Source organism: Garra rufa, chromosome 12 (assembly GCF_049309525.1).
Source record: "Garra rufa chromosome 12, GarRuf1.0, whole genome shotgun sequence".
In the NCBI taxonomy this organism is placed as follows: Eukaryota; Metazoa; Chordata; class Actinopteri; order Cypriniformes; family Cyprinidae; genus Garra; species Garra rufa.
Window position 1 is genome coordinate 9392933 of NC_133372.1, and position 24540 is coordinate 9417472.

Genomic DNA, 24540 nt, shown 5'->3' on the forward strand with positions numbered 1-24540 from the left:
GTTGAGCAGCAAGCTTATTGGCTGCTGATGCAAAAAGAACCAATCAGCTGCGCCATGTGATATTAATGTCATTATGTCAGATTGAGTTTGACCTATCTGGGTTTTCATGCCAGAACTATCATGACAACTCTCAGATGATTTTAGCTTGGTAATGTATATGAAAATATTAATGTATTTGGTGTTTAGCAGAATAGATCTGCTACACTGCTAAATTGCTGCTGCTGTTGGTTATTGCTGTTGTTGTAGATTATTGCTGCTGTTGCAAAGCAAGTATAGGAACTAGCTACTGCCAATACATACACCGACACAGTGCTGTGAGTATTTAAGACATACTGCAGCTGCACAAATAGCATATATAATAACCCATAGCAGATCTATACCGGTGGAGCTGGAGGGTTACAGAGAAACTCTGAAAACGCGCTGCGAAATGCTGTAGTGAATGCTAACCAGCCATTTAAATATAAAGCAGTAAGATCACTGGCCATGTATTACCAACCCATCAGACCTGCACCATCTAAAGCTTCATGACAGAACTTGGCATTTATTTCAGTGATTCATATAAAACAATAATAAGAACTCACGTGCAAAGAATAGACTGGTCCTCTCGATCTGTAAAAAAAAAAGACAGAAATTACAAAGGCCCAAGGAAACTGTCAGGCTGGTGCTCACGGAAATGGCAAGACTGTATACTATGTCATTTTTGAACATCATGAAATACTTAAGTGGATAGTGAGGCGAAGAAACTTGCTGTAAAAACTCAAAAAGACCTTGACATGTACGCCAGGAATGGATTACGGACACTGTGCTTGGCCAAAAAGGTAGATAAATAATACAATAATAAATAAATATGTTTTCTGTTGATATATGGTTTGTTAGAATGGGGCTGCTTGTAAGCCTAGGGGGAAAAATGTTCTTGACAGTAACTAAACTGGTTTGTGATCAAATACCATTGTTATTACAGCATCCAATAATGCACAAAATCTAATAATCTTTGATTTTCTGTGCAGCAATTTGATTTGCTGAAAAAGAAACTGAATCCACACATTCTCTTGGGAGATGCAACACAATTCTTACTGAGTTCAGCAGTGGGACAATCATTGATTCATGCAGCTAAAATTAGAAAACCTTCTCAGATAATCTTGGCTCCATTTAAGGTTTTTTAATTCTAACCATACAACGATTGTTCAGAAGGTGGGATTGAAAAACAAAAAAAAAATGTGTTATTGTATCATTTATTTAATAAGTATTTGATCAAGTCAAACAAAACATGATCCTCTCTGAACAATAAATTTGTACTTTAAATTCAAACAGAGCTCAGTTTTTATCTATGATCCTGGAGCCTGGATGAACGCCCAACCAGCTAATCAGCTGAATGTGAGCTTGCCTGTTCTGCTCAAGTACTATAGAACGTCTTCTGTTGTAAACACAATGAATGACTATTGCTCATTTTGGATATGACTTAAGCTGGGCATGTTTCCACATACAACATGAAGTCTGTTCCCTTGTTTCTTCCTAATTAAGGCACAAATCGAGGCATTCGGGAAGCAGAAAACCAAATCTAAACACTCAGATGTGGAAACTGCACCTCAGCCAGACTGTTTGACAAAAAGCAAGATGCACAGGTATTGTTGTATCCAAGCTAGTAAGAAGTTACAGATTCAAATCCAATACATATATCATCATAAATATACTAACAAACAATTTTATTCCTTTCCATTCCTTCCCATACGGGATCCTGATGTTTTCAATTACGACAAGGCTACACCACCCGGTCAAGCATGGAAACCTTACTGGACTTCAAAGGGAGATCAGTGTAAGCCTAAGCAGGAATGTGAAGACTGACGCTCATGGCTGAACTTCAACAGTTCAGGATATACAGTAGCTACTGCAGGAATCCCTCAAAACATGTTGAAGATGTCTTGTCATGTGGTGTTTAAGTGCTAATTTTGAACAAGAAATGATCATCAGTCTTCATATAGCGGGAAATGAGTCTCACTGTGAACACAACATGACATTGTGCAATGATCTGCATGAATTTACAGGGTTTTAGTATGATTGTTCAGTCCTTGTCTAATGTAAACAGAATAATGAGAAGTGAACTGAGCAGAATTACTCTTGTGGAACAGCGTGACAATGCATCTACTACTTCTGCTTTTTGAAAGCAATTTTTTGCAAGTTTTGCATAAGATAACTTTGCAGAAAGGTTTTGTGTTTAGCTTAAGCACTTACACTATCTCACAAAAGTGGGTACACCCCTCACATTTCAGCAACTATTTTAGTATATCTTCTCAAGGGACAATACTACAGAAATGAAACTCGGATATATTTTAGAGTAGTCAATGTGCAGCTTGTATAGAAGTATAGATTTACTGTCCTCTGAAAATAACTCAACATACAGCCATTATTGTCAAAATAGCTGGCAACAAAAGTGAGTACACCCTAAGTGATAACAGCAGTATGTTGTTTAACCATGCAAAGCCACATGTCCTATTCATCATGTTTATGTTTTTGTCTGCTTGACAGGACCATACAAAGTTGTGTATCTTGTATTAGAGCAGTTCAAATTAGGTGCTTTGAGTACAACTCTCTCATACTGACCACTGGATGTTCAACATGGCAAAGAACTCTCTGAAGATTTGAGAATTAGAATTGTTGCTCTCCACAAAGATGGCCAAGGCTATTAGAGGTTTAGGAACACCCTGAAACCGAGTAACACTACAGTGGTCAGGGTCATACAGAGGCTTTCCAAGATTGGGTCCATTCGAAACAGGTTGCATGGGTCGATCAACGAAGTTGCACACTCGTTCTGTGCGTCAGGTGCAGAACCTGGCTTCAAAGAACAGATGCATGAGTGCTGCCAGCATTGCTTTAAAGGTTGCAGAAGTAGAAGGTCAGCTTGTCAGTGTTCAGACCATACGCCGTACACTGCAACAAGTCGGTTTGCCCAGGTGTCGTCTCAGAAGGAAGCCTCATCTAAAGCTGGCTCACAAGAAAGCCTGCAAACAGTTTGCTGAAGACAACCTGTCCAAGAGCATGAATTACTGCAACCATATCCTGTGGCCTGATGAGACTATAAGGTAAACTTGTTTGCCTCAGATGGTGTCCAGCATGTGTGGCGATGCCCTGGTGAGGAGTACCAAAAAAATTGAGTGCTGCTGGTACTGGGGAGCTGCAGTTCATTGAGGGAAACATGGATTACATTATGTACTGTACATTCTGAAGCAGAAAATGATGCCTTCCCTCTAGAAACTAGGCCGGCAGTTTTCCAACATGATAACAATCCCAAACACACCACCAAGATGACAACTGCCTAGCTGAGGAAGCTGAAGGTGAAGGTGATGGGGTGGCCAAGTATGTCTCCAGACCTGAACCCTATTAAGCACCTGTGGGACATCCTCAAGTGGAAGTTGGAAGAACACCATGTGTCTAACATCCAGCAGCTCTGTGAGGAGTGGAAGAGGATCCCAGCAGCAACCTGTGCAGCTCTGGGCAATTCCATGCCCAGGATGATTAAGGGAGTGTCAGATAACAATGGTGCAAACACAATATATTGACACTTTGGACAAGTTCACTTAGGCTGTACTCACTTTTGTTGCCAGCTATTGACAATAATGGCTGTATGTTGAGTAATTTTCAGGGGACAATAAATATTTACTGCTATACAAGCTGCACATTGACAACTCTAAAATATATGCAAGTTTAATTTCTGTAGTATTGTCCCTTGCTGAAATGTGAGGGGTGTACTCACTTTTGTGACATACTATATCTTTTCTTCATCTAACGCCATGAGCTGATGTGTCAACAAGTTTATTAGCAACACAACAACTTACACTGAGGTGTAAAATATTGTGTGGTTCTTCTTCTTCTCATTTAGCACCTCATTTCACTCTGTAATATAGATTCAGACTTCTGTGGATAACAACTGCTGTTTAAAATTGTTTGAAGCTTTAAATGTGTTAAAATGGCATTAGATGTGTGACCTGCTGACACATGTGTGTATGTGCCCATCACACCACTGACTGACCTGTTAATACAGCCTGTCACACTTCATTTAACAAACACAAATGGCATTTGAAGAGCTCACTAATATAAGGAGATTCTACAGGGGCTCTCAGTTTAGCCCCATCCCTATTCATACAAACCTGAACAAGCTAATCAAGGTCTTCAGGATTGCTAGAAAGTTACAGGCAAGCAAATTTTAGTCTAAACTCTACATGAAAGTGGATGTTGAGGGCCATAGTTGAGAACCTCTCCTGTTCTGCTGCTAATTAGTGAAATAAAAATGCCTTTTGGGTGGACAGTTTGAAGTTTTAAAGACAATCGCTATTGTGGAATCCAAATATTAAGATCTTATAAAGAGAAGGAAGCTGTCTACGAGTTAATGTGTCAACATCCAGCAGACCAGACCTTACCTTGCATCATGTTCCTGTAGGCGTTGTCCGTGATGGAGTAGATATGGGGAGGGACCTCATGGCGCTTTTTGCCTTTGTACATTTCAATGATCTTCTCAGAGTAGATTGGTAGCATTTTATAGGGGTTCACCACCACACAAAACAGCCCAGAGTATGTCTGAAGAAAGACGGACAATTGTTATGAATCCATCAAGTAAAGAACAACAAGGAGACATGGCAGCACAGTAAAGAGTCATACAATGTATCGTAAAATATAAATTCAAGGAAGTTTGGTTTGAGTCTGTATATTTTAACTCATAATATTTAAAAGCTAAGGTGATGCATATTCCATATGGAGGACTCCTGTTCCCAAGATATCCTCAAAGCAAAAAATTTTGTTAACTAATGGTTTGTTTCCAGAGTGCAAACATAGTTTGGAGGCCTGTGGATGTTTTATGACCCCTCACTCTTGGGAAACGTATAGTTCCTGTTTCTTAAGCTTTAGCGCTGGTCTTCATTGCCATTTTAAGCTTAATGCTTGTAAATGCAGTTTTTTCATTTGGTCGGCCACAATGAGTTGTTTATAAATGTTATACGTTTGCTGATAATATTATGTTATGCACTGTGTTATATATTAGTAATGTCAGCAGGGGGTCAATGACAAATAAGAGTGTCCAAGATAAAGAATAAGAACGTATGATGCGCATACTTGTTATAATTTATTAAACATTTATGTTATTTCAAATAAAATGTATAATCACTGTGGCATACTCACATAGATGAGTCCGGAGAAGTATCTCTCCCTCAGGTTGTGTAGAACAGAGGCTTCATTCAGACAGGTGAGCTCTGCCATATCCTCCACCTTGCTGAACTTGGGTGGGTTCATCTTCTGGATGTCATCCTTGTTGACCGTGATTTTCTTTCCATTGTCCACCAGCTCCACCAGTACCTCATCGCCACGTTCCTCTTTGATGCTGGCTGACTCAAAACCATGTTTATCAGAGGGGACCCATACCAGCTTTCTGGCTGCCCAATCTGCCTGGGCCACAGGGCTGTTAATGAAGTCTTTGTCCAAGAAAAGGAATTTCTCGTCCTCACTCAGGGCCTTTTTCGTCATCTTGGTGCTGGGTTATGACAACTACAAATTTAAAGAGAAACAGATTTTTAAACAATGTGTTTTGTAAATAAAATTCTCTAACTTGGATGACCCTACAGCAATACTAATAATCATTTTAAACATCACTGGCCACAATATCCATCGTTTTCTTCCCATAAGAGTGGGCGCGGCCATTTGTAAATCTTACTTACCATATTATTTTAAGGTATTGTCTTAATTAAGAGCACACTGGTTTGTAGTGCAAACAGTTTTAAGTTGCTAAAGGTGGCAAACTATTCAAGGCAGGGCTGTTACACCATAGACATTGTGGTCTCCCTTAAAAATTGGAAATGACCAAATTGTCTCCCTATTATTTGGTATTTGACCAAAAATTTTAAAAGTTACATTTTTATTGTACTCTTTTACATTTTTCATGGTCAAATTGTTGCACCAAATATTTTTATAGTTACATTTTTAGCGGTCTAAAAGCATTCATCAATGTCAAAACGATTGAGATGGCCAATCAAATCAAAGGCGACGGCTTTACTGTTCACAGAAACTGCGTGTAAATTTCACCATAGTGCCTTAGTAAGAGTGCAGGATAATATGTAATTAACTAAATAATTTTTTTCCCTCAAATTTTATCATTATGAATTAGCTTTTTTTACATATTAGGCATACAAATAAGACTGAATGAATGCATATTTTAATATAAAAATATTATTTGCAAACATTTCAAACAAATGACTTTACTGTCTTTTACTGTCCTTTTTTTTTGTTTATTACACTAAATCCATTTAAACCCTTTTGATTCAATTCGAGTAGCACATTTAAAAAAAATCCCAACAATTTGCAATTAACATTTTAATGTCTACAAGGCATTCCAGTGGCTGTAGCATTTTTTGTCGTAAATACATTAAGTATTTTATCAGTTTTGTACAATAATACCATATGATTACTTGCTTTAGACACTTATAAATATTATTGCCTCGTTGCTATTATATATGTATTTTGAGACAATTTAAAAGCTATTGTCCACTAAGGTAAATTTTTATTACCACACACACACACACACACACACACACACACACATGTTGGGTTTACATGTTTTATGGGGACACTCCATAGGCGTAATGGTTTTTAGACTGTACAAACCGTACTTTCTATCGCCCTACACCTACCCTACACCTAAACCTAGCCCTCACAGGAGATTGTGCACACCTTTACTTCATCAAAAAAACTCATTGTGCATGCTTTATAAGCCTGTTTCCTCATGGGGACCTGAGAAATGTCCCCACAAGGTCAAAATCTACTGGTATTACTATCCTTGTGGGGACATTTGGTCCCCACAACGTGATGAATACCAGGTACACACACACACACACACACACACACACACACACACACACACACACACACAAAAAAAAAAAATATAATTATCCGTTTACTCGATTAATCGTCAGAATCAACCGACTACTCAATTACCAAAATAATCGTTAGTGCTCTAAAACCCTTTACTTATTTAATTCCTTAAAACAAAGCATACACACAAACACACATTGAGGTTTTCACCAATATCCAAGGCCTAATATCACAAAAGAATACGCAACATCAACCAACATCATCATTTATGAATGAATTTTGGTTCTGGTTGCAATTCACGAACACTACTTTTGCAAATTTCACCTATTAAACCATAATGTTCCTTAACAAACATTGCGTAACAAACAAACATAGCACCGCTATTATCACCTATTTAAATGAAACGATAAGAAAAATGCTTGGGAAATATAAAAAAAAAAATGTTGTCAGTATTGACTCAACATACACCCAGTCTGACCAAAAACATGAAACATCCTGAATGGCAAAACATATATAATTATATGATTATCTCCAAAGCAAATGCTGTTTTTCGTGTTTCTTTTGGAGCTCAGCTGTGGTCCCGTGCTGTGATGACCATATAAGGCTGCCTTCGAGTCAGTGGACGCTCTGTCGACCTAAACAGCAGAAGCGAGTGAACTCCCAAACAAAGCCCTTATAGGGAATAGTATGCCTCCAGCCGGACTCGCAGTTTACTCCAAAATGATAACATTAGGCAGGGACAGTCGGAGGCTGGAGGGGGTCTGATTTTCCTGCCACTTTCCCCCACCCTTCTCTTCCTCTGGTGGGCTGATATAGGGAAGTTTACACAAGTATTTTCAAGTACAGTAGAGTTGGCAAACAGCAGGTGCTGCTTTGGAGTTCATGCAGCCACAGTGCTTTAAAAGCAATTTAGGGAAACAATTCCAAAGCTACGCCTGGTGAACCAATTTCCTTTGACATTTATAACTGTCCATTGTTTACATTTACATTGTACAGTCGGTTTTAACAGAAAACAGGAAAACACTTTTCCCACCTATTTAGATTGTAACATAAGTACATTTTAAAAAAAATAAACTGCAATTAAATTATAAATTATAAATTCCATCTAGCAGGCAGGTCAGACTGTTTGCTAGTAATTTACCTCTTTTACCTTAAGCTGAAATTTGCATGCTCCTTTAGACCTAGAAGTCAGAAAGTATAAAATTTTTGAGCGTTTCTAAAACGTGAATCTGTAAACGTTTATTTTTTCTACCAAGGTTAGAAATCTGCATTCTTTTTTTCCAAATGACGACAAAATCGTGACAAAAATGCCTGTCGAAAACATAACGGATGGAAAATGGTCATTTAAATGGCCTATAATCATTTGAGGGCGAGACAAACAAACAAAGTTTTTTTTCTATGATAAGCTGATTTAATTAAATGAGGGAATTTCCTGTGTCCTGTACACACTCTGGGAAGTTCTTTCATTTCTGCACTTGAAAATCATTGAGCTTTCACCCAGGTTTTTATGGATCAGCAGTTTCACACTGTCCAAAATCCAAGCTAAATAAGTCGAGGCTATGTTTTATTTCAAAGAAATTCTGCTTTTTTTTAACACGGCAGAAGTAAAAGGTAGCACGAATGAGTTTTGGCCTGTGTTCAAGTGGGCCTAAAGCCCAGAAGATCATGTGACCGTGTGTTGTGCGGATGGATTTTTGTGACCCTCTGGTCCTGTGAAAGGTTTTCTCCTCTCTTCTTTACTCCTCCTCATCCTTTTCTCATTCCAGCCATATGGTTTTCTTTTTCTCATAAGCAGCTGTGTCATTTCAGTTTCTTCTATGAACAATTTTATTGAGATGGACGTCATACAAGGTCAAGAGCTCAAGCTTTAAAGCTGTTGCTACAACAATATATACTGAACATAATGCTTCCTCATTAAACATTATTTTGCCATTAATGACTATAAAGACCTTTCTTTAACAAAACATTCTGAATCTGTGATAAGAGTGGATTAAAGTGTTAGACATTAGTCTAGCTACTTATTTTAAGAAATAAACAAGAGTTCCAGCAGGAGTCTGTCAGGTGATGCAGAATTGTGTTAAATCATTAGAGGAACAATCAGGTAAGCAGCTTAAAGATGAAAAACAAATGTGCTAAAACACAGGTCAAAAACACTGAAGCTGAAGAGGCTGGAAGTAAACTGGTGAAAACTTGCTAGGTCTACTAATCTTACCAATAAAACTGGTAAACTTCCTTTTTCTGCCAAGCCTGAACTTCTGCCTCATGCACACACCTACTATTATTATGAAATATATATTTTTTAAAATTCTCCAAAGTATTAAAATAGTTTAGATTTACACAGCTAAAGAGAATAATATGAAGATTACCCATAAATGAGATTGATTTATTATAATTCTTTTAGTTGCATGCAGTTCTAAATGCAGTTTGCTTTTCTGTGGTGAATTTCAGCCACACAAAGATTTTGCATTGTAAAAATTGAAAAAATAGTTGTATGGGACATTTATAATATTGTATGGTGCTTTTGGATTTTTTTAGGCTTGGCAGCTTAGAAAAGTTGCCAGATTATTCTCAATTATATTGCACAAAAATAAAAAGGTCAAAAAGGTTTGGAAGGACATGAGGTTAAGTCTTTCAGCTGCATGACTGCAGAATACATCTTAGGAAAGGTTATGCCACTGATCAAGTCACTAATGGATAAAGTGATGACATACTAAGTACTGAATTCAGCGACTACTTCCACTGCATTTATTTCAAGATCTTGATCTTTTTTGTCTAGACTTTCTCACACTATTGTCTACATTTAGTTGTCCGTGCATATCATCACTACAATGGGAAATGAGAGGACAGTCAGTTGACACTGTCTGCTGTTGTTCACCACAAGGTTCAGCAGAAAGCTGCATTTGACAACCATATTTGGAGAACAGGAAACTCTTTGGTTTGTCAAGCTCACTGCTTCTCTCATTCTACGCACTTTCCTCCACCATTTCCTATGACAGACTCTGCTGAAGTCAAACTTTTGCATGAAAGCGCTGATGCCAAGACATGCTTCCTATCTTAACAGCTCATGAGATACTTTAGGATGATGTTTTGACTAGAAGGTCAGAGATGCATGATTTGTTGAAAGCTTTTGCACTGTGCAACAAAGTATAAGGATAAATTCTGTTAACTACGTTTAAAAATATGCTGTTCAAAACCCCTTTAAGTTCTGACAAGAACGTCAGTCACCATTCACTTTTACTGTGTGGAAAACAGATGCAATGAAAGCGAATGGTGACTGAGACTGTCACTAACATCCTGACATTAATGTCCTTTTAAGTTTCACGTGAGAAATATGAAATAACATGAGGGTAACTAGGTAAAATGTTCACAGCATTTCCATTTCGTGGAAATATCACTTTAATAGCAACATAAAATAACTGAATGAACAGCTGTCAAACTGATTTCAAGCAATTGAAAGTTGACAGCTTCAAATTTCAATATTCAGTTTATAGTTTTACCTCACACAGCTCTGCACTCAAGCAATTTTTTGCACACATGACACTTTATAAGCAACTTTCTGGCATACATTCACAATGATTTACATATCTGAAAGCCTCCATTAGCCACGCATGCACAACTAAAACAGTAGTATTTAATACTTTAAAAAAGTAATATGGATGTATACTCACAAGGCTGATGAAAACTTGCCGCGATTTGGAAAGTTAGGGTTTGGAGAGTCCCGTGACAGTGAGGTACTCCAAAGACGAACAGTCCAAATTAGACAGAAAAGCATGAGAACATCATTTAAACCGAGATGCGGATCAGTAGGCGGGGCCGAAGAGCCGATCTGCGATGTGATTGGTCAGCGAGTTTTGACAGTTCAGGTGAACGACAGTCTCCACGCTAGCATCCGTGTTGTTTCAACACTTAAATGTTGCAAGAGTACCTCTACAGCAAGTGCAGAGTTTTCAGAAGACTGTATAAAAGTGGAAAATGAAAGTGAACAGGAATTCATTACTGCACAGCTCCTCTTATGTTTCATAATAATTAGTTGACAGCAACCATTGAGTTAGTATAGGTTGGATTTTATTTTTATTTTTGAAATAAAATTACTCATTTGACTCGCTATGGCTAATTTCATAGCTAGCATTTTAGTTCATTTAATGCACTATTAATCATGTCTAATATTTACACTATTCTTCTCAGCTTTATTGGGAATACATTTCTTTTTCTGTTTTCTTCACACACTTAGTGTCAGATTTTATCTTTCCAAGCATGCTCTTCATTGATACTGTTGTCTCTTTGGTTAAAAATAAATAAATTAACTAAAAAAGAGGGGAAAATTGGGAAAAAAGTGATACAACGTTGTTTGATGTTCTGGAAATTACATTATAACCGAGAAAATTTGATTTAATGTGATTAAAGTCACATGTATACAATATTTTGAAATGATTTATGATTATTCCACTACTTATTTACATTATCATAGTTTTAAATATGCAGTAATTCATATTTTCAAGGAGGATTTTTATACTGATTTAGAAGCAGAACACAAACATTTGTCGATGAATCTGGAATACGGAAAAATGTCAGATTTAAATTTTGTGAAATTGAGATTTATAAATCATATGAAAGCTGAATAAATAAGCTTTCCATTGATGTATGGTTTGTTAGGATAGGATAGGATATTATTTCGAGATTTAAAATCTGGAATCAGGGTGCAAAAAATCTAAATATTAAAAAAAAGTCTTTAAATTTGTCCAAATGAAGTCCTTAGCAATGCATATTACTAATCAAATATTATTATTATTATTTTTTATATATATTTACAGTAGGAAATTTATAAAATATCTTAATGGAACATCACTTAATATCCTAATGATTTTTGGCATAAAAAGAAAAATCAATCTCTTGCTACAAATATACCCGTGCAACTTAAGACTGGTTTATGGTCCAGGGTCATGAATGACTATTCTGTCTTTATTTTTTACATGCCCATGTAATTCCAAAACTGTCACTTTATTTCTTGTGTAATACAGAAAGAGATGTTTTGCAGTATGTTCACACTGCTCTCTTCCATACAAAGTGAATGGGGTCCAGACAGTGTCAAGGAATATACAAGGAAACCCTAAAAAAGTAAAAGGATCGAGTGCAACAAAAAGGGGAGATTCCTAGTCTACATGCTATATACTACATCTGGACGAGGCGAATCCCCTGAGATCCTTTTTGGGACCCTTATCGTTACGCACATCACATTCCGTCCCCTCTATTCCCACAACGGGCTCCTGCTATCTAATGGAACTTCCTATATAAGGACAACCTCCAAATGCATCCAGTAAATCAAGTCTGTGATGTTTCCAGGGAACAGGACCCAGGCTGGTATGCTCTGAGGCCTTGCTGCAGTCCAAAAGAGAGATGGGGGAGAAAACAAAGCCTGCAGGCAAAGAAGCGCCTCTGTCACTGGTCAGCATCAAGCTCTTCTGGATGTGCGAAGGAAAGAAGGGAGGTAGGGAGAGTGCCTTGGAGACAGATTGAGGATGGGGGTGTATAGTGAGAGCTGAAAGCGAGAGAGAGGCAGAGATGCACGACTCTACTAGGTCTCTGTTGTGCCATATAAGGACAATGGGGTCTGCCTGGAATCTCGCCTGTATTCTGTGTTTAGAAGGGAACACCGAAAGACTTGGACCCAGTGACTAAATATGGTGCAACAGCAGTGTCATTGTTAAGACAAACAGGCATTCATTGGGATATCTTTTGACTGTTTACTCACCAACAATAAACTTCGCAGTAGCTGCAGACGCTCATTCCAGCAAAGACTAACACCAATTAAGGAATGTGAAGTATTGCACCTGCCCGTGCTGTAAAAATAGAAACATAAATGTTTGTTTGATAGTTTGCTACTTTGTGTGGTTTGTATAATCAGAGACACTAATACTGAGCCACGTACAGGCTGTATCAAATATCTTGTCTGAACTTTTGATCATAATTAAAAAAAGATAATGTTATATTTTTTACTAAAATGTCTCACTAATAAACAGTGCAATCTGAAAAATGTTTATAATATTTGAGTCTGGAACACAAAATTTGTCTTAAGTAGCATGGGTATATTTGTAGCAATAGCCAAAAATACTGTACATTGCATGGGTCAAAATTATTAATTTTATGCCAAAAGTCATTAGGATTTACAAAAGACAAAGAAAGAAAGACATGAACATCTTGGATGACGAGGGGGTGAGTAAATTATCTGTAAATTCTTGTTCTGAAAGTGAACTACTCCTTTAAGTAAAGATTATATTCCATGAAGATATTTTGTAAATTTCCTACCGTAAATATATCAAAACTTAATTTTTGATTAGTAACATGCATTGCTAAGAAGTAAATTTGGACAACTTTAAAGGCAAATTTCTCAATGTTTAGATTTTTTTGCACCCTTAGATTACAGATTTTCAAATAGTTGTATTTCGGCCAAATATTTTCCTATCCTAACAAACCATACATCAATGGAAAATGTATTTATTCAGCTTTCAGATAATGTATAAATCTCAGTTTCAAAAACTGACCATTATGACTGGTTTTCTGGTCCAAGGTCACATATTACACAAAAAAAGGATACAGTAAAAGCCTGTTAATTCACAACTTTAAATTAACTCATACACTGTAACAAAAAAAGTCAAAGATGTAAATACAGATCGACTGAGCACATTTTAAAAGAAAAATAGACTTAAATAGAGATAGTCTTTCGACTTCAAATTTGTTTGTAATAATCTGTGAAATATACTAGCAATTTCTACACCAATTTCTGTCAGTATATATATATTGCAGAACAGCAAATAATTTTACAACACAATACTGTCAAATTTATGTTTTTTGCAAGTAAAAACTATTCCCAGAACTGTTATTTACAATATGCATTACAAACTTTTTATTTGATCAAAATAAAAATTATAGTGTTATTTAACCTCAGGTATTTTGAGCTGTTTTTTCCCATATAATGAAAGTGACTATGACAAAACTGTATCCTAAAAATGAAAGTCTTATGGACTTTCTGATGTAGAACCCGATGCGCTGTTAAAGGAGTAGTTCACTTTCGAACAAAAATTTACAGATAATGTACTTAAACCCCTTTGTCATCCAAGATGTTCATGTCTTTCTTTCTTCGGTCGTAAGGAAATAGTTTTTTGAGGAAAACATTTCAGGATTTCTCTCCATATAATGGACTTCTATGGTGCCCCCGAGTTTGAACTTCCAAAATGCAGCTTCAAAGGGCTCTAAACAATCCCAGCCAAAGAAAAGAAGGTTCTTATCTAGCGAAACGATCGGTTTTCTAAAAAATTACACTTTTTAACCTCAAATGCTCGTCTTGTATAGCTATCTGTATAGAGATTAAAAAGTATAAAAATTGTAAATGTTTTTAGAAAATAACCGATCGTTTCGCTAGATAAGACCCTTATTCCTCAGCTGGGATCATTTAGAGCCTTTGAAGCCGCATTTAAACTGCATTTTGGAAGTTTAAACTCGAGGGCCCCATAGAAGTCCATTATATGGAGAGAAATCCTGAAATGTTTTCCTCAAAAAACTATTTATTTACAACTGAAGAAAGAAAGACATGAACATCTTGATTGACAAGGGGGAGAGTATTACATTATCTGTAAATTTTTGTTCTGAAAGTGAACTACTCCTTTAAGCAGAGCACACAAAAAGTATCCTCAAAGCTTAATACAATGATGTCACATGGACTATTTTGTCCTTACTACCTTTCTGGGCCTTGAAGATGTCAATCGTGTTGCCGTTTATGCAGGGTCAAAAAGCTTTCAGATTTTATCAGAAATATCTCCATTTGTGCTCTGAAGATGAACAAAGGTCTTACGGGTTTGGAACGACATGAGTTATTAATGACAGAATTTTCATTTTTGGGTGAACTATCTCTTTAAATTTAGACACTACTTTCTTTCATTGTATGGAAAAGTGTAGAATTTTTTTTTAATTCCCCAAAAAGTAAGCAAGTAAATAAATGACGACGGAACTTATAGTTCTGGGTGAACAGTTCTTTATTTTCAGAAGGTGAAAAACAATAAAACGTGGGAAAGAAGAGAAAATACAGATTTGGACATGAGTTTGGCTTTAAAGCATACTGAAGTACTACCACGTCTAAATACTTAGTTGTACCCTTAGTGGAAGAACACTATCTCAGGAATTAGTCCTGACTCTGTCTAAAGGAGAGGAGGGAACGGGAAATATGTGCTAGATTAAAGCTGAGTGAAGCACAGGCTGTTCAGAGCAGACAGTCTCCTGAGACTCATCCAAAAACTCATTTGGACTCAAGCCGTTCAGAGTAACTGGCGCATTAAGACTTGCCTACATTAATTAAGAGAATGTCATCACCTAACTAGACAAAATCTTACTACAAGGTGCATATGGTACCACTTGCAGTGTCACAAGCACAGTCATTTTTACTGCGGCTTTGCTTACGGACATACAAAAACAGGAAATTACGGTGAATTAGTGAACAGTGAAACAGTCAACAGTTCTCATACATGCGTCAGTACATGCTGTTTTAAAGGGTCATACGTGTTAGGATATATTTGTCCTCATTGGAGCGCAGTTCCAACTTAGCAGCAGGACAGCAAGCAAATATTTGTCTGCTCATATTTATTCAAATGGTTTCACATGATCTATCTGCTGATGATAACCTTTAACTGAAAGAAAACGTACCCCAATGCTCTGGGAAAACGTCTACATTAACATTTTAACAAACTGCTTTATTATCCTTCATCTGTGATAATATTCAGTGTGAAATGCTAAACACATCAAGTGAAGTATTGAGTGAGTATGAAGTGACTAACCTTTTAAGGAAAATTAGGAAATTTGGAGAACTTGGCAATGGATGATGTTTACAGTGTTTGTGAGCTTTGCTGCTTTAAGGTGAAAGAAAACCAAACATGTAACAACTCAAGTAAGGTTCTCAATGAGAAGTACTTAGAAATTAAAGCAAGAATAATTATAACAGGTCTTATTCTTCTGTATAAAGTGTTTTTTTGTAGAAACAGACAATTTGTTAAGACAAAGTTAAAGGTTTGAAGTGAGAACAGCTTAAGTGAGGCTGTAGTTCAAATGTCATTTCTTGACAGGTTGGCTTTGGTAAAATGATAAAGAAAGTGACGGATGAAAACCAATCAAAAGAAAGAATGTTCAAAATTCAAAGTTCAAGGATCTGGGCCTTCACCAGAAAGACTCATTTTAGAAGCTAGCCAACAATCCAGGCTTGTTTTGGACATTTTGCCATTTAAGATGAACAATCAAAGCACTTATCTTAACATTAGCTTAACATTTACAATTCAGGCTGCAGAAATTAGCAGCATTTGCATACTTTATCACTGTTAAAAACAGTAACAAATAAATGTGTACAAAAAAATAAGGCAGCAAATGTAAATTTAATATGTCATGTAACAGCCTTTAGATGCAAACATGTAAACTTCAAAATCAGCTAACTGGATGTCAAGACTATTTAAATTTAATAAATGAGAAATATGACTACTGTAAAATAGAAGCCGAACTGAACAATCACAATGGTATTTTTCATAAAACTGCAACTAGAAGTACAAAAAAACAACAAAAAATACAACATCAAATACATTCAACATCTATAACCAGAGTAAGCTGCACACAATATTTTGGCCTCTAAAATGGAAATATTTTAATTGTGATCATATGGCTTTCTCTTGTGTGTTGGTTCCAGATGACTGCAGAGCTAGAGACACAACAAAAACAACTTAAAAGGATGCGTTTTGAAAGTTTTTCAGACTTACGAAACTAAAAATTACATTTGTAAATCTTTACACTAAATCAATGGCTGTGTCTCAATCTGCTCCCTAGCTCCTGAGCTCGTAAATCAGTATGTCGAGTACACAACCCCGGTCACTGGTAAGTGGCTCACTGCGCATTGGGACAGTGATTACTCAATTTCCGACAACATGACTACTTACAAAGTCAATGGATAACAGGTCACCGCTGGAAATAATCAACAACAAGCAGGACCAATTTCTTTTCGAGATTATTTTTTGTTCTCTTTTGTAACACATCCTTACAACATTTAGACTGAATATTAAATATCAACCTTATTCTTTACCGTGGAAGTAAGCTTATGGATGAGACTTCTGGTTCATTATCCGCTATAGGGAAATAACAAGAAGAATAACAGCGTGCAGTAAACGGTACAACTGTTTGCATTACAAACCAGTGTGTTCATAATTAAAGGGTTACTCCACCCCAAACTGAAAATTTTTTCATTAATCACTTACCCCCATGACGTTCTAAACCCGTAAAAGCTTAGTTCATCTTCGGAACACAATTTAAGATATTTTGGATGAAACCGGAGATTTGTTACTGTCCCATTGACTGCCAAGTAAATAAATTTTCGTAGCTTCGTAAAAATTATGGTTGAACCATTGATGGCAGATGGACTATTTTGGCTATTTTTATATCCTTGACAGTGTTATTTACTAGGGATGGGACGATAAATAGATTCACGGATCGATTCTGAGATCTTCTGAATGCATCGAGAATCGATTCTGAGCTTAGATTTTAACAGCAGATGGCGCTAAAATCTAGCTTTTATCCACACACTCAAGTAATTTCACCTCGGCTCAGAATGCTTTTATGACGCGAGATTAATGTAAACACAGCCCACTGTGAACACCCTTGTAATTCGCTTCAACTTTTTCGAATAGTATGAATGGTTATTTTAGGTTCAAGTGCGAGTAAGGATTTGGAAACAAGCAGAGCCCGGCTGTTTCTAAAGCAAGCAGTGGCATTTGCTGTTCAAAACTAAGCTCAGAATCAATTTGAGAAAGAATCGCGATGTGTTCGGAAATCATTTCTCGAATCGTGTTGCAACGATTTATCGTCCCATCCCTATTATTTACTTGGCAGTCAATGGGACAGCCACAAATAGGTTGGGTATTGAGAACTGGTTCCAATTTTCCAATAACTGGGTATTCGATAAGACACGTGCATTTTGATTCCGTTTAACGATTCCCGCGTTCGCATTTTAATATAATTTTTAAACTATTTAAGTGCGGGAAGGAAAAAAAACTTGCACACTACTTGCTTGCAGCGCACACATCTGAAGCGCAAGCACAAAGAACAGCGGCCCGATTCAGGTTCCCGACCTGTGTCCGTTCTCAAACAGTTTCGTGCATTTCCACTGCAGAAAAGGTTGTTCCGGCTCAGAACTGACTTTTCTTTCACATTTATTGACCCTTATCCTCATAAACACAGCGTTTTTTGTCTTGAGTGAACGTAAACAGGTGAGCAAGAAAACGCATGTGTAACAGTATTTTTTAGATCTTTGTTCCATGTTAAAGAGACAGCCATCTAATAAACGTGCTGCCTGTCATTAATGTTAATCTAAGAACAAAAGAAAATCATTAACTGACTGAATATTTTTTTTTATAAATTTAATGAGGATTAATCAATATTTTATTTATTAAAAGAAAACTATGCATTTTTTTTAAACTTTTGATTTCAATTTCTGTACCTGACTATTGTTTATTGATTTGTTTGTTCCTATTTTATTACTTGTCTTTACCAATGTAATGTTTGAAATTTATATTAGTCTAGTTGTTTTTTTTTTCTGTGGTATTTTATTTTGGTAAAATCATAGGCAAAAGACAGAATAAATATGTTTGACATCTAAATATTTGACTCAACTTTTTTAATAGGAATCGATAAGAATCGGAATCGATAAGCAGAATCTGAACCGGAATCGGTACCCAACCCAACTACAAACCTCCCGTTTTTTAGTGATTAATGACAAATCTTGGGGTGGAGTAACCCTTTGAGTTAATACATTACAATAATATGCTAAGACTAACCAATTTGCAATATAAAGCAGCAAAACGAGTTGTTTTGTACAGTTCAAAATAGCTGGAAGTGGATGAGACTGGAAGCCAGACCCATAAAATTTACAAATGGCCTTGCCCGCTCTTACGGGAAGAAAAAGGTAGATAAATGTTAACTAGATGTGTTCACTTCCTGTCTAGCGATTAGGGATGGGATGATAAGTCGTTGCAACGTGAATCTAGAAATGATTCAGCATCGATTCTGAGATTTTCTGAACACATCGCAATTCTTTCTCAAATCGATTCTGAGCTTAGTTTTGAACAGCAGATGACACTGCTTGCTTTAGAAACAATTTGAAGAAGTTTGAAAGACATTAGTTTGAAGACAAGTTTGAAGACATTAATCTCACGTCATAAAAGCATTCTGAGCCTAGGTGAAATTACATGATTTAGCCGAAACGCACAAGTGCTCTTCAGCACTCTTCTTCGTGAGCGTTTGAGTGTGCAGATAAAAACTAGATTAGAGCGGCATCTGAGCTTAGAATCGATTCCAAAGAGAATCGCGATGCATTCGGAAGATCTCAGTATCCATCCACAAATCGATTTATCTTCCCATCATTACTAGCCATGTGTGCTTATGCTGAAATATACTAAAAATTCAAATCTTCTATCACGTGCCAAGTTGTTATCGAGTTGTTACGTAATTTCTAGTAAGGGAGCATTGTGAGCATTGTGGCTCTCTAGTTTTGTGATGCATTGGGCAATTTTTTAGATAGTGATCGTTCCAGTGCACTGAAAGAATTTCGCGATTGAGACAGCCCAATTTCCACAAGTTGGTATGATTCTTTAGAGTCTTCATGACATGTCTGCAACGTACTTTGGTTAAAATTCATCAATGGTTGTGTAAAACAACACCCTTTTAACCTTGTCAAAAACAGCTCTGTTCACAGCGAGCCGTTTCAGTGCATGGCTCTTTAAATCTTAATGAGCTACCGCTCATCCTGCCGCTTTTTTCTATTCTCGTGTATTTTGTGGCGTGTTACCATCAAAAACAAAACTAATCCACTGCGTTGGGAGAAAATGAAGACTCTTATGTTTACTTTTACATCCAACTACAACACACCTGCACTGCTTAAAAGATACTGTTGTCGCTACAGCTGCTTTAGCGCAGAGAAAAAAGCGTATACAACTGGCTGAGGGTGGAAACATGCCAATACGGGAGAGTCTGTCAGCGGTCGTGGGTGGGGCCTAAGCAGTATGATGTCATATTTCTCAGAAAAACAAAACGGCTTGATACTTAAAACTGTTTTTGGGGGGGTAAAAAAGAAGTGAATGGATTTTTATTATTGTAGGGTGGTTGTGTCTACACACTTTTATTCAAACACCATGTAAAAGTTAATTTTGCATCTGACGTCCCCTTTAAAATAGCGACTCCACGATCATCGCCTTGACTACGGAACAAGGGAGCTGACTGAGATACACCCAATATGTAAAAGAAATGTCAAACTCTTACCTCTCTTACCTCAGCATTATGACTCTGCACTACGATGAGCATGTGGTTCTTGTGAAGACACTGTTGCTGAGCCTCTTAGGAAGAGTTTTCCTTTGTGCTCTTCCTTACTGCTAAGGAAATGATGGAGCAATCCATACAACAATGGCCTAAAAAACAACAAGACAGATATATAAAAAGCATAAAAGAATGGTTCATACATACAAAAATTAAAATTCTGTTTTCATTGCATGGAAAAGGTCAGCTTGGACATTCTTCCAAAATATCTCTTCTTATGTTTCACAGAAGAAAAAAGGTCAAAGACCTTAAAGGGATAGTTCACCCAAAAAATTCTGTCATTAATAACTCACCCTCATGTCGTTCCAAACCCACACTTTTGGGTCATCTTCAAGACAAAAATTAAGATATTTTTGGTGAAATGCGTGAGCTTTCTGACCCTCCATAGACAGCAAGGGTCCTACCAAGTTGAAGGTCCAGAAAGGCACCAAGAACATTGACAAAATAGTCCATGTGACATCAGTGGTTAAACAGTAATTTATGAAGCTACAAGAACACTTTTTGTGAGCAAAAAACTAAAATAACTTTATTCAACGATTCTTCTCCTTCGCATCACCCTCGCACCATTTTGGAGTAGTTTTTCTACACAACAACAAGTATTCTCGTAGCTTCGTAACATGGTTGAACCACTGATGACACATGGACTACTTTAACAATGTTCTTACTTCCTTTCTGGGCCTTGAACACACGTTGCTGTCTATGCAGGGTCGAAAAGCTCTTGGATTTCATTAAAAATATCCTAATTTGTGTTCCGAAGATGAACAAAGGTCTTATGAGTTTGGAACGACATGAGGGTAAGTAATTAATGACAGAATTTTCATTTTTGGTTGAACTATCCCTTTAAAGGCTGTTCCTTTGATATGTAATGAACAGCAGTTTAGATAAAGTGCTAATAGTGAGAAAAGTGATTATTTGCGTAAATACCCAGAGGTTGCTATGATCAAGCAGCTTTATAGTCGTGCAATGAGCAAGAAATTCATTCAGTTACATCTATACTTGACTACTGGAGTAGTATTTTGGCTGACTTACCAAACAGCCCTAAATACTTAGAATGAGTTACGAATGCAGCAGCAAGAATGCTTCCTCGTACTAGACTGAAGAATCACATTCAGCACTTAAATCACTTCACTGCCTACTTGTGTCTCACAGAACGGATTTAAGACCCTGTTATTATTAAATGTCTACATGCTATTGCAGCATTTCTTCTAGCATTCCGGAACCCAAATTAAGATATTTTTGATGAAATCCGACAGCTTTCTGACCCTGCATAGACAGCAATGCTACTACAATGTTCAAAGCCCAGAAAGGTAGGAAGGACTTATTGTTAAAATAGTCCATCTGACATCAGTGGTTCATCCGTAACTTTAAGAACTTTAACAAGAATACTTTTTGTGTGCAAATAAAACAGACAACAACAAACTTTATTCAACAATTTCTTCTCTTTGGGGTCACTACTTGAATGATGTTCTTACTACCTTTCTGGGCCTGGGAAGGTTTCAGTTGCACTGCTGTCTATGCAGGGTCAGAAAGCTCTCGGATTTCATCGAAAATATCTTAATATGTGTTCTGAAGATGAGCAAAGGTCTTACGGGCTTCGAACGACACGAGGATAAGTAATTAATAACAGAATTTTCATTTTTGGGTGAACTATCCCTTTAAAGGAACACTCCACTTTTTTTGGAAACAGGCTCATTCTCCAACTCCCCCCGAGTTAATAAGTTGAGTTTTACCGTTTTGAAATCCATTCAACCGTTTCCTGCTCTGGCGATATCACTTTTAGCATAGCTTAGCATAGATCATTAAATCCTATGAGACCAATAGCATCGCGTTCAAAAATGACCAACGAGTTTCGATATTTGTCCTATTTAAAACTTGACACTTCTGTAGTTATATCGTGTACTAATACCAGTGGAAAATGTGTAAGCTATGCTAAAAGTGATATTGCCAGAACAGGAGAACGGCTGAATGGATTTCAAAACGGGGAGTTGGAGAATGAGCCTATTTCCAAAAGTGGAGTGTTCCTTTAAGTGTCAGCAGGCCCCAAACTCCCTCATAGTGACCCTGGGACATATTTAGAAAATGAAATGTTTGTAAACACTGTTTTAAAAGGTACTCTATAACTGTTTTATTTACTTGTCACAAATCATCAGGGGCGCCGCTCGCAATTTTGGGCCCTATGACAAAATATGAGGTTGGGGCCCCCCTACCACACCAAAGCAGATCTCTGGGGGCCCCTAAAGTGCATGGGCCCTTAGAATTGTCCTAACCCCCCCCCCCCCCCCCCCTTAGCGGCGCCCCTGCAAATCATACTTACACTGCTTTGGCACTTGAATCTTCTGCTACATTGAGCTCATTAGCCATGAACTCACGATCTAGGGGAACTTCAGGCTGACCTGATTCTGAAAAGACATTGTTTCAATCAATTTAACCTTCAAATGTTTGTTTATATTTAATTGTTAGAAGTAATATAGAGCTAAGACTGAGTGACCGTGTGTCTGGTCCTCCTGCAAGGCTCATATACTCACCTGCGGTCAGGACCGATGCAGAGTATCGATACTTGTTGAACTCCAGGTATTCTCGGATCAGTTCATTGATCAGCAGGTTCTCGTGGGACAGCGGCGGGCGCGGCGTGCTCTGATCGTCCAGTGCGCTGAACACCTCCGCCCGGATCCTCGCCTTCAGCTGCCCGAGGACTCCTCGGGCCTCCAGAGTCTCTTTCAATGCTATAGACCATTCATTTGAAAGCCAGAGAGAGAATGTGAGTTAGGCTAACCTGCACAACTATAGCATACACAACTGTGGAGAGATTTGGAGGTTACGTTTAAACATCTAAAAACATTTATAACATACCTAACGACTGTAGATTTATGAAACAAAACACACAACATAATCATAACGTTGGCACAACGATATTATGCATTATGACAGTTTATGAGTATTAGCTCACCGCTTTTCAACTCTGTGATGGTTGCCATTGCAACAGTTCTGCACTTCTCAGACGCTTCCGCTGGAGGTCAGTGTGGCTCTCAACTGCGTATATAGTTGGGCTACTGCTTAGCCATTCCACTCTAGTACGGGACCAAGTGCACAGAAATTATTTTTGAATAATAATAATAAAAACAGTGAAAGTGAAATAAATCAGCATCATTACTCCAATCTTCAGTGTCACATGATCCTTTCGAAATTATTCCAATGTGCTGATTTGCTGTTCAAGAAACATTTTATTATTATTATTATTATTATTATTATTATTATTATTATTAATAATAATAATAATAATTATGTATAAATTAATTATAAATTATTTATAATTTTTTTCAGGATTCTTTAATGAATAGAAAGATCCTAAGATCAGCATTTATTTGAAATAAAAAGCTTTTGTAACATTATACACCATATGCCATCCAAAGCTTTGAGCCAGTATAAATTTTATTTTTATTTTTGGGAAAGAAATTGTAGAAATGAACACTTCTATTTAGCAAGGATGCTTTAAAATGATCAAAAGTGATGATAAAGACATTTATAATGTTACAAAAGATTTCTATTTCAGTTAAATTCTGATTGTTAGATCTTTCTATTCATCAAAGAATCCTGAAAAAAATCTACCTAACTGTTTTCAATATTGATAATAAAAAAAAAAAAAATGTTTCTTGAACAGCAAATCAGCACATTGGAATTATCTTTCTATTCATCAAAGAAACCTGAAAAAACTCAACATAAAAATAACAAATGTTTTTTGAGCAGCAAATCAGAATATTAGAATGATTTCTGAAGGATCCTGTGACTGGAAAAAATGATGCTAAAAAAAATCAGCTTTAAAACCACAGGAATAAATTACATTTTAAAATATATTAAAATAGAAAACAGTTGTTTTAAATAGTAAAAATATTTCAAAATTGTACTGTTTTTTGCTGTACTTTGGATCAAATAAATGCAGGCTTGGTGAGCAAAAGAGACTTAAATAATAATCAAACAGTAATGTTGAATTTTAAAAAAATTAAACGCTTATTAAACAGACATTATTATTGTTAAACACAAACACAATAAATCCAATAAGCATAAGGACATAAAGACAGAAAATAGAAATAGAAATAAATGAATAAATAAAGCTATTTTTAAGCATAGCCTACAGATAAATAAATAAATATTTTAAAAACCCGAAAAAATTACAAAGTACAAATGTAGAATATTAAATGACCTTTTTAATAATATTAAATACATCGAAATGTATTTAATAAACGGCTGCCCTAAATATAAAAAAATCCATATATAACATCAGTTTTAGTGAAAAAAAAAACAACAAAA

The 24540-nt window shown here is 36.6% G+C and overlaps 2 protein-coding genes across 4 annotated transcripts in view; both read right to left on the reverse strand.

The window, feature by feature from the left end:
- myh11a (myosin, heavy chain 11a, smooth muscle) overlaps window positions 1-10604 on the reverse strand; it is a 35513-nt gene extending 24909 nt beyond the window's left edge. For all 3 annotated transcript variants that reach the window (XM_073851730.1, XM_073851729.1, XM_073851731.1), the window contains exons 1-4: window positions 10518-10604; window positions 5167-5529; window positions 4413-4569; window positions 582-609 (exon numbers count right to left, since the gene is read on the reverse strand). In XM_073851730.1, coding sequence (XP_073707831.1) covers window positions 582-609; window positions 4413-4569; window positions 5167-5508 — 527 coding nt within the window. In that variant the 5' untranslated portion in view covers window positions 5509-5529; window positions 10518-10604. The remainder of the gene's footprint in view (window positions 1-581; window positions 610-4412; window positions 4570-5166; window positions 5530-10517) is intronic.
- A 4254-nt stretch (window positions 10605-14858) lies between these two features.
- On the reverse strand, window positions 14859-23229 carry cep20 (centrosomal protein 20). The gene is made up of 5 exons (XM_073851951.1): window positions 23183-23229; window positions 22761-22958; window positions 22550-22634; window positions 20182-20327; window positions 14859-16576 (listed from the first exon to the last, which is right to left on the reverse strand). Exons 1-4 carry the CDS (start codon window positions 23208-23210, stop codon window positions 20198-20200), a joined length of 441 nt encoding a protein of 146 aa, XP_073708052.1. The 5' UTR covers window positions 23211-23229; the 3' UTR covers window positions 14859-16576; window positions 20182-20197.
- Window positions 23230-24540: the final 1311 nt, after the last annotated feature.

Coding starts and splice junctions, on each gene's coding strand:
- cep20 (XM_073851951.1), bottom strand. CDS start 23,210: ATGGCAACCATCACAGAGTTGAAAAGCG. Junction 22,959..23,182: donor CATCACAGAGTTGAAAAGCG/GTGAGCTAATAC, acceptor AATGGTCTATAG/CATTGAAAGAGACTCTGGAG. Junction 22,635..22,760: donor TGCATCGGTCCTGACCGCAG/GTGAGTATATGA, acceptor ATGTCTTTTCAG/AATCAGGTCAGCCTGAAGTT.